Source organism: Anoplopoma fimbria, chromosome 17 (assembly GCF_027596085.1).
Source record: "Anoplopoma fimbria isolate UVic2021 breed Golden Eagle Sablefish chromosome 17, Afim_UVic_2022, whole genome shotgun sequence".
Lineage (NCBI taxonomy): Eukaryota > Metazoa > Chordata > Actinopteri > Perciformes > Anoplopomatidae > Anoplopoma > Anoplopoma fimbria.
The window spans coordinates 5,595,515-5,609,812 of NC_072465.1; the positions used below are offsets into that span (position 1 = coordinate 5,595,515).

Below are 14,298 nucleotides of genomic sequence, written 5' to 3' on the forward strand. Positions count from 1 at the left end.
TGATAATTTCCCAAAAGGGTTTTCCTTTTTTTTTTTGACATACATTTTCCAGCATGCAATTCGTGGTTACGCAAATCACGTGACCCGACGTCTGTCAACATGAGTGGGCACTGTCGGCCAGGGAACCAGCTGAATGTAAGCAAGCCGTGACCTGCAGTTTTTGATTTTTTAATTTCCAGATGTATTTAGCCTTGTTTTAGGCGTTAAAGTCCCGATGTACCCGTGCAGCCGCGGGCTTTTAACGCGAGGAAACATGTGTGCTATCCTTGAGCTAGCTTAATGGAGCTGAGGGTTTAGCTTGGAGCTAGCTAGGGAAGCAGCGGTAGCATCAGCCGCTGGCTCTCCTCCTCTGTCACTATGGACGTTGTCAGTCGCTTCTGGTTGATCTTCACTGAACACTACATTTAAAACAAGTTATAGCCATTGTTGTGTGTGTTTAGGTAGGTACATGACAGGCTTAGCCGGTGTGTCTGATACCTGATACTAATGTTAGCTCCTACTCCAGGTGGAGGCTGTACGGACCTTCTACATTGACTGATTGTTTTAATGCTGCACCGTGTAGACGAGCAGGTTACAGTTCACAGCTTATTGCAACTTCTGGTTAACCCCTCTGTGGCTTGACTTATCACCAAACAGCCATGACTGCTTGGATGTCTGCAGCAGGAGGATGAGTGCTCGCTCGGAGGGGAGAGGATGCGACCATCTTTCACCGAACACTGTCCGGCTTCACATATCGATTAGCTGACCAACAATTCAACACACACACAAGCTACTGCCCCCCCGGCTTTATCAACTAGTCTCATCCAGCTCTTCTGTCCCATGGCCGCTGTGAGTGGTGTCAACATGCTGTCCCAGCTCGGAGACGTGGCACCGGCAGGTCCGGGAGCAGCGTCCGTTGCCAACACGTCGGTGTCCGCCACACCTACGCCAGGTACTGATAGCCGGGGGTGCGAGAATGGCGCCTTGATGGACTCGTTTGGGATTTTCTTGCAAGGACTTCTGGCTGTGATGGCTTTCAGCACCCTGATGTGTGAGTATGTCCCCTGGTCTGCTGATGTGACTGGGCAATCATCCAACAGCTTCAGCCGGTTAATCAATCCGATATTGATATCAGCTGTGAGGCTCATGCCCCAGTGGATCACAGGAGAAGACAAACAATGACACGATGGACAGAATGCTTGTGTCTTTTAAAGCAAAATGCACTGAGACTCCCTGCACATGTTTGAAACTTCCCTGCTACATAATAGTAATGCATTCTGCTTCTATCAGGTTCAATTGAGATAGGAGTTTTGTTTTGCAGATTGTAAAAAAAAAAAGTCATAAAGTCAAGGGAGCAATATCATTTTCTTTACTTGATATTGTGTGTTCAAAATGTAATATGCGCGTGCACTTCCAATTCACTTGCGTATTACTGATTTGCAGACAAAATACTGTCCCATTGTAGATGTAGAATAACTTTTGCAAAGTAAGATACATTACCAGCAGCTTCACAGTAAACTCATAATAATCTCTCTTTACCGGGAGTGTAATGGAAGAATTGGTTAGTCTGCATTTCAAGGACATACTGCATTTCACACACTTGTCCACGACAATTATTCATCCTTAATTTCCCTCGATGAATCATCTGCACCGATTTGTTTCCACCTCAAGCTTTACATTACAGTTGGGCAGCCAAACTCATATTTATATAGAGAGGGAAACATATTCGTAGAATGAAAAATCACACTCGGGCTTAAGCCTAGGTTTAATCTATCAGTGTCTCGCACAGGACTGACAGCTGTGCGACCTAATGAGAGAAGCCTCAGTTTTGTGTGTCCCAGCAGCTTCACAGCTATGAGGAATGTTCAGCATTTTAGTCCTGCATTTTCTTCGAAGCAGCTCTCTGAGCAGAACGGGGAGGCCTTTGCCTCCATTCACATCACACCCAGCTGAACACAGGGTGTGTTTAGTCTGAAGTCATACTCGAAGCTGAGGTCACAGCTCGCAGTATAGCTTGCCTGCATGAAAACAAAAAAAAAAGAGTTGGGCAACACCAGAGTATTTAATGCAAGTTTTGAGAGGGGAGATTGTTCTCTTTTTAAAGTAAGGGGCTTGTGTAAAAGTCTGTTCTTTCAAAAGAAACAGAAACATGTTTTAGCAGTGAACTGAAAATACGGGTATCAGATTAATCATTTCACAGCTGCTGCACTGCATAGTAGGTCATGTCTTAGGGTTCTGTTCTGGGCCGATAGTTCTGCTTCCTCTGTGACCAACAACATACTGCCATTAGCCTGTATTGTTCAGTCTGTCTCACTTTAACTAAAATAGATGCTATTCAGTTTTACGGAGGTTCGATGAGAAACTATTGATGTCTTCTGATGGTTAAACTGCACAAAGGGAATGTCAGCCCTCATTTTCGAAGCATAAATATGTCAGTGGAAGGCAAGAATTTCAGTGAAACAAAACGGATAGACTACTATAAAACCAACAAAATGCCCATTGGACCTGTAACGGCTCGCCTGAGGGTTGTAACTGGGTTAAATAAAAACAAAATATATTTATTATAAAATATATGTTCCTCTGTGTTTTATGAGTGATCTGTATTAAAATCTCACTGTCTTTGTGGTACACTCTTTCCTCCACAGTGAAACGCTTCAGGGAGCCGAAACATGAGCGGAGACCCTGGAGAATCTGGTAAGGCTGAGCCAACTCAAAATCTTTTCTCTGCAAAGGCATCAAATGGATCCCACTGGAGTGCCTCGTAAGCGTATAAACTGTCTTCTCTTTTTGCAGGTTCCTGGACACCTCAAAACAGGCCATTGGGATGCTGTTTATCCACTTTGCTAATGTCTATTTGTCAGACCTGACGGAGGAGGATCCTTGCTCTCTGTGAGTCAATTTGAATGTTCTAAATTTAACTGTGTTATTTAGATTTGAATGAATGGTTGAATTATAACTGTGAATCACTAGGCTGTCCAGTAGGAAAGCTCTGACTGCAGATTTAAATTACATTCACTCTTCTGTCTCTCCCAGATACCTCATTAACTTCCTGTTAGATGCCTCTCTGGGCATGTTGCTGATCTATGCTGGGGTGAGAGCCGTCAGTGCTATTGTAGAGTGGAGGCAGTGGGACTCTCTGCGTTTTGGTGAATATGGTAAGGATGGTGTGTGTGAGTTGTAAAGTGGGAGCTCCAGCACATTCCTAAAATGCCTATAATGCCCAATGGAGGGCAGTAGATAGCTCCCCTAAGTAATGCAGTGCTGCAATGTCATTTCCTACATTGCCAGTGCCTTCTTTTGTCCCTGAAACACTTGGTGTATCACTGAAGCAGTAAAATCGAATAACAATCTGTACTACATAAACTGTACATATACTTAAGCAGATTTTTTTTTTTACAGAAATCTGTCTCTCTTTTCCTGTGTGTGTGTGTGTGTGTGTGTGTGTGTGTGTGTGTGTGTGTGTGTGTGTGCGCGCAGGAGAGCCAGTGCAGTGCACAGCGTGGTTGGGCCAGTGTATCCTCTACATTCTCATCATGGTGTTTGAGAAAGTCCTTATCATGCTTGTCCTCCTCATCCCCCAGTGGAAGAAGGTCAGAAAAAAAGGAGTTAAACCGATTTGAAAACAAGAGTCCCTAGATATGACTTCATAATCTTTTCCTCAATATTCCAAAGTGTTGCAGCACTCTCCAGAGTTATTATTAGCCTGTTTTTTGGACCCCCTCAGTGGGATTTGTGAAGGAAACATACCCGTCATTTACACTATTATAAAGACTATACATTAACTATACAGCAGCCACTCTCACTCCCCATGTTGCTTGGTCAGCTCTCGTCACTTTACTGTTTGCTCCTTTTGCAAATATTTGCCGGGTTTTGCATTAACTTGCTGATGATGCAAGTAGGTTTAGGTCAAACAAATGTCAGGAGTGCTTTTCTAAATACTGGGAATTATGCTCATTGATATAGAGTCTTAAAAAATGACCAGAAAAACAGGACAGCACCTACAGTCACTAAAACGTGTGATGAATTTGGCAAAACTCATCGTACATTTTAACACACTTTTGACACTTTTACTTAGATTTCACACAGTAAGCTGGTTTCGTGAGTGCATGTACTGTGTGAACACATGCTCCTTTGAGTAAAAAATAAGTGTTTTTACATTGCGTGCAACACAGCATACTCTGTTCCCTGAACCCAGGCCAGCGCGGTGAAAGTGCTGAATCCTAACCAATAGACCAGTGATTTTCAACCACTCTGCCGCAGCACACCTGTGCTCAAACTGTGAGCTCGAGGCAATACAGCGAAAGTTATCTATCGTTTGGATTTACTCTCACCGGGGTCCGACTGCACCGATGCTTGGTGTGTGGGGAAAAGCTATCCAACAGTGCCATGGTCCCAAGCAAGCTCAACAAATTGAGAGACTTGTCATTCAATTGTCAGCATATATGCTGTATTAGGCTACAATGTGTCATTTTGTAACTTTTTGGGTTGTTGGTGTGCCAAGGGATCTTTTTAATGTAAAAAAATGTGCCGCGGCTCAGAAAAGGTTGAAAAACACTGCAATAGACCACCAGGGATAAGTTTGTTTTTCCATTCCCGCAGTACTGTGCCGTGGTACTTATTGCTTTCATATGCTTCACAGTCACATTGTCATTATTGGGAACCTGCAGGAATTGTAAATACATTTTCCCTTGCACACAATGACAAGGTGGTCCCTTACTACGTTTCGATCCACAACCCTAAATAAAAAAACTGAGTTGTATAGTTTGTCTACAGTTAAGTTACCATGACAGTGGATCTTTAGCTTAAAAAAATCAAGCCATCTTTGGGACACCAGAAAGCTATGATTTAGCACAAAGTTCTCAAGCAAACCCACTAATAAGCAAACCCACTAATAAGCAAACCCACTAATAAGCAAACCCACTAATCGTCCCTTGCTCTCTCACAGAAATCTGGATTCTTGTGTGCGAGTAAAAATGGATATCTTTGATATCTCTCTGGAATCCCTGTTGTAAATGTGCCATAGTTTCTGCCACATTAATGTGAATGTAGTAGGAGCATAAGTTGTCCATTTCTCTTCGCACATAAATGGCGAGGTGATCAAGTCATCTCTGTGCAAAAGACAAATACTTAAGCACTGTTCACATCCATATACTGTATATTTCCTTTCAGTTTTCTGCCGCCTTTCTTTGCGTGCTAATATGTTTCTTTGCATGTTTCCTCTAGCTGTAGACCAGCGTGAAACATGATTGTATAGCGCTACACCACTGCCTCTATGCAGGTGCTTCTGAAATACTACACAGTGTGATATCCAGAGTTCTGATTATAACATTACAATTAACAAAGACATAATTGGGTGTTCCCTGACTGGGAATCGAATGCATAGGGCAGCTGTTGAAGCATCATAAAATGCCCTACTAGTGGTCTTCAGAAACACCTCTAGAAACAGTACCAATATATATAAATGTGGTATCACAGTAGTTATTTTGAACTTGATAATAAGTCCTGTTTAGTGCCATCTACCATGCACATGCAGAAATGTTTGCATTTTGGTAGCATGCTAGGCTTTCAGGATTTCTTTTGTAAAGGTCCAAGGACATAATCACCAAGAATCATTTTAATCTTTTATAGATCATTTTTTTCTCTAGAAATCAGAATATCAATGAGAGTTATAAAATGCTTCAGGTAAACATCACAATCAGAATAAACCAGCTCATTCGCTAACAAATATTCAAAGGGGGAATTTAAACCTTTATTATCCCTTCGACAGATTTGTTCAGCAAATGAGTGCCTTCCTTTAGATTACTTTCCATTTGCAGACCAGATCCTCGTTCTGATGATGTTTGGGTGTTTCTGACAGATTCCAAGTCGTGGTGTGAGCTCCAGTAGACCATCCTTCTACTTTATTAATGCTCCTACCGAGCTTTAAACTTTCATTCTGAAGCTTGGTGTGCTGTCTTTGTTGCTGTGTATATGCTTATGTCTGTGCTTGTGTGTATTTTGTTTATGTTATTATTTGTCGCAGCTGGCTCTCCTCAACCCCATAGAGAATCCTGACCTGGAACTGGCCATCGTCATGCTCATCGTTCCGTTCTTCATCAACGTAAGTCTGCTGTTACCATGTGTTTTTCTTTGCACCCTGATTTTACAGCTCTGGCTACACAAATACCTCATAAGCTTAGCAAGTGACTTAATCATTCCTGTTTGTTCAGTTACCCTGGCCACTCTAGAGAGAGTGTGCGTGTGCGTGTGTGTGTGTGTGTGTGTGTGTGTGTGTGTGTGTGTGTGTGTGTGTGTAGAAACAGTGTCTGAGTTTCAGCTTGTAAAATAAAAATCATCTCTTTTAATCCTCCATGGAGAATTATCATTCACCACAGTATTTTCTGCGTTTCCTTTAGGCCCTCATGTTCTGGGTGGTAGATAATTTCCTAATGAAGAAGCACAGGACAAAAGCAAAGCTGGAGGAGAGAGAGGAGGACTCACGGGGGAACAGCAAGGTGCGCTACAGACGAGCTCTGTCCCATGACGACTCAGAGTCAGAGGTAAGTCTCACTAGTAATGCAGACACATTAGTGATGAGAAAAGATCACAGCTAAACAGTGTCAGTTTTTATTAATAATGCATACATAGTTGAAGTTGACCAGCTATCAAGACTTCAGAGTTTACCATTGAAAAAGACAGAGTGAATGGCAATTGGAATACAGTATGGCATACTCTTTTGACTTTTGTCAGCTGTTCCATGTCTCCAGTACTGATTGGTGCTCTGTTATGGACGAACTTGCTCGGTATTAATTCTTCACTCACTCTGTCTGAAGAGGAACATGTTCTAAAGCTGTTACAGTTGCCTAGATCATAGTTTCCCAGTTGTTTTATAAGCCTGTAAAGCAGGTGAGCCCAACGCAGAGTTCTGCTCTAGACACACTACCACCCATTCATACGCCCACCAACACATGAAGTCATGACACCAGTCTGGCATAAGCTTATTTTTATTTCAACATTTTCCCTTGATTTCTCACAAAATTCTGTGAAAAAATTCACATTGCAGCACAGAATGTAATGTAAAAACACACTTCAGTTCTTAACTAAGGAAGGTTCTTAACTGAGTTGGCAGCTATGACGACAGCTGTTTGAATTTTCTAAAGGCAAAGGTACGATGCTTCATTGCTTCCTTTCTTATCTCCTTTAGCTTAGGGAACACTGGACCGTCCTTTACGAAAGCAAAGGACATAATACCACCCCACAATTCCTTGTGGGATCAACATTTAAAGTGACGCACCATTTGGCCGTCCATTAAAACAAACAATATGACTTTCTATCGTGGATTTAGAAATGACTTTCATACAGTCATATACTAATGGGATTCATGTTGATAAATTTGAGTGGACAGTGATAACCATTAATAGTTTCATTGTATTCGTATTTATTTATTTTGCACAAAACAAAACAAGAATAAACATTTTTATGGTAAGTAAATATAGCAAACCGTCAATAAACAAATTATCTTAAACCACATAAATAATCAACATAAATACATTACATGAAGGAAAAGGAGTAGGGGGAAATACATATATTCCCCGTTTGAACCGATTAATAAATTATTTCCATACAGTTTAATATTAATGGGATTCATGTTGAAAAATAGGAGTGACAGTTACAACCATCTTTTTTCATTGTATTCATATTTACATTGCATCATAATTACACCATATAGTGAAAATGGAGTCGGAGTCCCTGAGCACCGCTTTTGCCTTTTCCTAAATTCTCCTTCACATCTTTCCTCTACCTCATGACTTTTCGTAGTAGCCCTGGTCTTATCAAAGGCCGCATGTTTGAATGCTGAATTATCACACTGTTTCTGATTAAGCATTCTTGACACATAACATGCTGTTCCCGGATCGTGTGTCGGATCCGGGCCGCGGCAGAGAGAGCGCCGTATCCTAACCACTAGTCCACCAGGGACGACTGTGTATGTTCTTAAGGCGTGCACTGTGTAATCTCTAGCCTTGGACAGAGTCGACAGTGGTCGGAGAATTGCATTCTTTGTGATATCATAGTTGTGATATCACAAAGAAATTCTATCACAAATATTTCCACCACCTAAGGGTAAATAGGAAGGTGGAACGTGGAAGGGCGCTCACACTGATATAATTATACCGAGGTTTTTAAATGTATGGATTTCAACCACTTATTCATCAGAGTCGGAAGCTCTGGTCACAGTTGCTCATAGCAAGTTGTGGCACTATATTTCTTGTGCTATCATTGTAATTTAGTTCTTTTTTTTGTCTAATTGTGGGACCAGTAGGCTAGTAAAGAGCAGGCTGCTGATTTTAATATTGTTTCATGTGTACATGTAGCTGTGAAACCCTTGAAAGGCTCAAAGATTTGTTCCCTGGGCGGGAAACGCACCCCGGCCTCGACGGTGATAGCACCGAGTCATAGACACTAGATCAACAGGGAGCTGTGAGGGCCTTTGTTAGACCATGACCACTGACTGAATCTGTCATATCTTATATAAAGACGAGACGCTGACTTAAGAAAGACACTCATATCACACTTTTATAGTTAAAAACAATGAAGCAGTTAGGTAGTAACAGTAACAGAGTAGTTTACTGTTTGACCAGTTTAACAATACAAATACATCATTTACGTCATTTCCTTTCTGTTAGAGTTGGAAGCAGCTCGTCATGAATCGTCCACTCATTTGTTGCAAGCGATGTTGATTTATAACCCAAACATGCTGCACTTCCCTTTTTAACTGCCGCTAAACAGGCTGTTACACATGTGAAATTGTTCTTTCTGTGGTCGGATACTGAGATAGATATGAGAAGTACGGGTCTGACAGAAGTCAGGAGGAAGCAATCGGGTGTGCAGGTTGATTTTCTGGATAACTTTTGACATCGCTGTGTCCGTTCATTGACCGATTCAATTGAACTGCATCTCTATGTTGTTTGGGTATAGCAGACACAAGCTACAAACTATTCATTACTACAACTCTTCGTGTTTAGAGGGGTCAAATGATTGCAACAGTTACACGTAGGCTTGTCTTTGCATATTGGATTTGTCATCTCCTATTTTGGGCATAATCAGCAAACATCATCGAATCCAATTTGTGTCTGAGGTTGAACAAACGTCCAAAAGTCCAGTGACTTCCAGTCTCAGAGGGAGCAACGGTTGGGATCATTTTGCTGTCTAACTGCTGATGTTGTTGTGCAAAAGGATTCAAGCAACACAGTGTTCTTTTTGTTATTAATACTAGTTGCATTTATTGTCAGTGGGCCACATGTTAGTACATTTTAGAACATGAAAGAAAACGTAAAGCTGCTTTACAAGGCTTTTTAACATTTAAATGGTCAGAGCAGAGCAAACAAAAGCCAGCTTCATGGTCTGTTTCACTCGCAGCTTGTGTTCTGCAGCTAACCGTGGGGAGCAGGCTTTCACTAGAGCGCTGAGTGGAGGGGGAAGGGCGAGCTGAGCTGTGCTGAGACACATGTTTTTCCTTTCAGCGTGTGAGCTCAGCGGGCTAGTGGCGCAATGGATAACGCGTCTGACTACGGATCAGAAGATTCTAGGTTCGACTCCTGGCTAGCTCGAATTTTGGATTTTTTTTTATAGCCTTATTACGGTGAAATATTTGATTCTCTAATATCATGGAGAACATAAAATGCCTCAGGTATCAAAATATGGATAAATAATATAGATAAATAACTACATTCAAGGCTTCTGTTGAGGTTTTTGAATGAAGCTTTGAAAGTCTGGTATTATTTGGCAAGGAAAAGAGAAAAGATGAACAGAGACACATCGCTTTTCATGTGAACACTCATGAATCAGTTGAATGTCTTATTCTACTGTATTTGCCTCTGGCAGACAGCTTCTCATGGCCATTTTTATTAGGTCATGAAAGCTGAATCCGCCCTCTGCTGCCACACTTGAGACTGGACTTGGTAAACTCTCTGACCGTGGGATTTCCAGTTCCTGCAAGCTCTAATTTCACCGGGAGGAAAAGCATACTTTGTATCACTGCATTGTGTCACTGCTATTGTATCATTGCTATGAATAATTAATTACATTTTGGTTGAAAATTGTATGAAATGATTTGCCATTAATAAGCCTGGGCCCCCCTAGAACTGCCCCTTCGAGCGAGGGCAACTCTGCTGCTTTGATTTTTATCATTACTTTTAAAATATTTTTTTTGAGACGCTCGACTTAATGGAGGTGAAATACTAAATTGCTGGACCTTTTTGATTAATCACAGCGAAGTCCTATAGTTTTACGTCGTATCCTCAGTGCAAGTGGACAAAATCAGGCGATTTTATGGCTCTCAGAGAAATCCTCTCTGCAGTTTATCCTTCCCCCTTTAATCCAGTATCTGAGAATCAAGGATGTACCTGTGATTCGTGTTACAACATTCAGCAATTAACTACAAAGCTGAATATTTTTTACCAACTAACCATCATTTTGCAAAGATTTGGCATTTCTTTTTGTCTACGTGTGTAATGCAGTGAGCATTTATAGTGGAACCATGAACCTGTCTGCCACTCAGCCAATCTGGCCTACTAACTGTCCGTTTCTCTCTCATGTTTTGTAGATCCTTTTCTCGGCAGACGATGAAATGGATGAGTCCGATGAAGACGATGTTCGACGGCTCACTGGCCTGAAGACGGTGAAGAAGAAGAAGCTTCGCATGGGGATCCCTGTTTGACCTGTGTGCCTAGCTAAACTGCTGCGATCGAATTTCCTCCGGTAGCCGTTCACCTTGCAGGCCCGCATAAAACGTTCCCCGCACCTCCACAGATTCAGGGTCAGCCTGAGGAGTTGACACAGTCTTTCCAGACGTCAGATGCCCTTTGATGACGGAAGAATATACTGTAGTTGAAGTCCTTTTATTGTTGACTCCTGGAGGACTTCTGCAAAAGTCTAACTTTGGAATTCTTTTCACACACTGGGAGATATTTTTTACGGTTAACCAGGTACATCGGATCACTGTTGCATCTTGACGTGGCGCTCCTGGGCTGAGTGTTGTGTTTTAAAAAAGAAAGGGGGGGGAAAAGGATCCCACCATGAACAAACAAAACATTGTTAAATCCTTCATGTATGCATAATAGGAAAACCGTAACACTGGTCTAATACTGTTTGGACTCTAGTGGCAGTGTGAATGGGGACTATGGTCCTGGATCAGGTTGGTCGGATGAATCTAAATGGCCACAACAGAACCAAACATCATGCAAACAGAACTGTTCAATGGGTTTGTTAAATGTGGAAATCTAACATGTCCTCTAAAGTGATTGTATTCCTGATGTAGATTCCATTTTAACTTTGTCCTTTCTGTTTTCTCAAATAGATGTACCAACATGGCCTGTGACGTGTGTGCGTGTGTGCGTGTGTGCGTGTGTGCGTGTGTGTGTGTGCGTGTGCGTGTGTGTGTGTGTGTAAGAGGGTGTTTACAGACACACCTCTAATTTAGATGAGCATCACGTCAGAGTGCTTGAATCACTGTATTGATGCAACTCCGAACACTTTCCAGTTACACGCTTAACTACTACTACATATCTTGTTTGTACTGTTACTCATGTTAAAGGGAGCACATTTATGCTTGCAGCAACCTTCCATTTTTATCTCCTGGCCTTTCAACTGTTACACTTGTAGGACTGCAAGTACCACAATGCAACATCCGTCTAATATCAGCTCAGCATGTGTTGTCCGTCTTTAGACACAAGACAGCAATATCCGTTTGTTTGTGACCGTTCTTCTGATGTGCTCTGATCGTGTGTTCTTTGTCTTTGAGTGTCTTTTGTCTCATTCTAAGGTGTCAGGTTGTTTTATATAGTTTTTGAGTGTTATTTTTGGGCCAAAAAGGTGACTATGCTTGTTCCAAAAGTGTTCTTTATTCCTTAACTCCAACAGGGAGAGTAGATATGGGAACCATCTCTTGCACAATTTCCAATTTATCACAGCTTTCACCTTTCCTTTTTGTGTTTGTGTGATTTTAATTTGTTTTTGTTTTTGTTACAATAATGTGCCTGACATTACCAGCAGGTGTTTTTCTTTTTTTTGGGGGGTTAGATATATATTTTTAGACTGTTTTATCCAGAGCTCCAGATGTTCAGGCATGAAGCAGCATTCAGCTGGCTCTGATTTAAGAATGTGACATGCATAGACCTCGAAACTGTTAAGTGACTGTGGACCAGACAGTTTGGAGAAAGGGGGTGTGTGTGTGTGTGTGTACGTGTGTGTGTGTGCGTGCGCATGCCGTGTATATATACAGTATACCTGCATGTACTGGCGTGTGCTGGATGCATGTGTTCAAGTGTGTGTTGTTGCCGTGACTGCTGGTCTTCTTTAAAGAAAATGGAGAGTGACATATACTGTGACTGTGGCGAGTATGGTGATGGTTATGATTTCATTTTGATGTTTTTGGCTCATTGGCAGGGAATAAATGACGTGCATTTTAAAGGAGGAAGGTGCAGCATCTTGCAGCAGTTATTGTAACACTCAGTGCAGCCAGGGCAAAGAGGGCTTTAAGTATTTAGCAAAGTGAAACTACTAGATGATGATTATAATGGCAAGTGATGGAGTTAAATTATCATTCTAAATGCTTTTCCAATAAAGAACGTGATACATTATCATGATAGCTGATTAATGTCTACTACAGCTTGTATGATAGTTAGAGATTTGTCCCGTGTCAGTACACTAAAAACGTAGCAGCATCCAATTAACGCAGGATATCTTCGAGAGATGGAGTAAGCACAAATAATTGTGCATTGTGATTCTTTACCACTAGCGATTGACACACACACACACACACACACACACACACACACACACACACACACACACACACACACACAGATTTGGTTAGAGGTGCAGTTGCCATTAGAGCCATCCGACCTTCAGTCATGAATGATTCTATGTCCAAAAATAAATCCAGCTGGTAACTTCTTACAAACAGTTATGGGAAGACACACATTTAGCGTCAGGCGTCATTGTCCAACTTCAGAAGCTCTTAGAAATACATTACATCCTGCCTCATCAGCTGCAGTTAACACACACACACACACACACACACACACCATGTATTATCACCCCTTGCCTGACATAATTATATAATTTGTTGTTTTTCCTCCATCCCCAGTAACACTATTATCATGATTTTGAAAGCCACTGGTGTAGCTTCAAGTACAGGTTGTAGTAGCTACTATGGCCTGTCATAGTTTCAGCTGCTGGAGGAGTTTGAGAGAGAAACTAATTACCTTAAGCCTTCCACTTGTAAGGACCGTATAAGGACCTACACAAATGTGTATTTTATTGTGAGACATGCAGTAATGACAACTTTGAGGAGATTGATTAGAAATAATCACATAAACATGAGGTGTGAGATTGTGTGTCTTTGCCTTTTTTCATTATTCTTAGTTTTTAAGTCTGTGTCAGTACGGAGGCCATACTCTCAGATTGAAGGACTTTCCTGGGTCTGTGACGCTTCTTGAATGTATCCTTCAGATTCTCTCTGCGTCGCCCAGTTTGTCATTTAAAATAGTGAGTCAGTTCTTCCATCATCACACAGTTAACAGTATAACCTCAGTTTCAAATTATGATGCCAGGTGTTTTGACTGCTCAGTATTGCCTAAACTATCTGCTTTACTCGAATCAAATTTGTAAAAAACTCAATGTGGCTCAAACTAAATCTGTCACGTACATTATGTAATGTAGTAAAATAGTTATGAAAACAGAATGATGATATATTTCAAATTGAGCAAAACAACATGTTTGCATAATTGCTGTTGGTGCTGTAGATTTAGCTAAAGGTGTAATTTTTATGCAAATGTGACGAAAGCTACTCGGGTTCCACAGCTGAGCTGGAATTACATTACATTACATTACAGTCATTTAGCAGACGCTTTTATCCAAAGCGACTTACAATAAGTGTATTCAACATAGGTATTCAAGAGAACTACTAGTCACCAGAAGTCATAAGTGCATCTCCTTTCTTAAACAAGCATCTAAAAGCATAAACCAGAGCAAAAGTATAGTGCAGAGGCAAATTACTACGAAAACAATAAGTGCAACAAACTAATACGAATGCAATAAGTGCTACGAGGAAGGCTCAGGGTAGTACTTCTTGAAGAGGTGAGTTTTCAGCCTGCGCCGAAAGATGGGCAGCGACTCTGCTGTCTGACGTCAGTGGGGAGTTCATTCCACCACTGTGGGGCCAGGACGGAATCAAATTAGAAAAGCATTGATGGCCCTCATGTAACTCAAACAAGACAGCTGGATAGTTCTCTTAGCTCTCTTGGTGGTTCGGCCCTCATTTTTTGGATCATGTGTTAA

General features: G+C 41.4%; 1 protein-coding gene and 1 non-coding gene across 3 annotated transcripts; both read left to right on the forward strand.

Moving 5' to 3' along the window:
• Positions 1-55: 55 nt before the first annotated feature.
• stimate (STIM activating enhance) lies at positions 56-13,306 on the forward strand. 2 transcript variants are annotated; one of them, XM_054616577.1, is made up of 9 exons: positions 56-135; positions 637-1,030; positions 2,625-2,673; positions 2,773-2,868; positions 3,013-3,134; positions 3,457-3,569; positions 6,002-6,079; positions 6,375-6,518; positions 10,562-13,306. In XM_054616577.1, the coding sequence occupies exons 2-9, from the start codon at positions 820-822 to the stop codon at positions 10,673-10,675; spliced, it is 927 nt and encodes a 308-aa protein (XP_054472552.1). In that variant the 5' UTR covers positions 56-135; positions 637-819; the 3' UTR covers positions 10,676-13,306. The 2 variants fall into 2 exon arrangements, with proteins under 2 accessions (XP_054472552.1, XP_054472553.1); XM_054616578.1 differs by lacking the exon at positions 56-135 and having other exon boundaries at positions 150-1,030.
• On the forward strand, positions 9,494-9,566 carry trnar-acg (transfer RNA arginine (anticodon ACG)). The gene has a single exon. It is a non-coding gene; the product is annotated as a tRNA-Arg (tRNA).
• Positions 13,307-14,298: the final 992 nt, after the last annotated feature.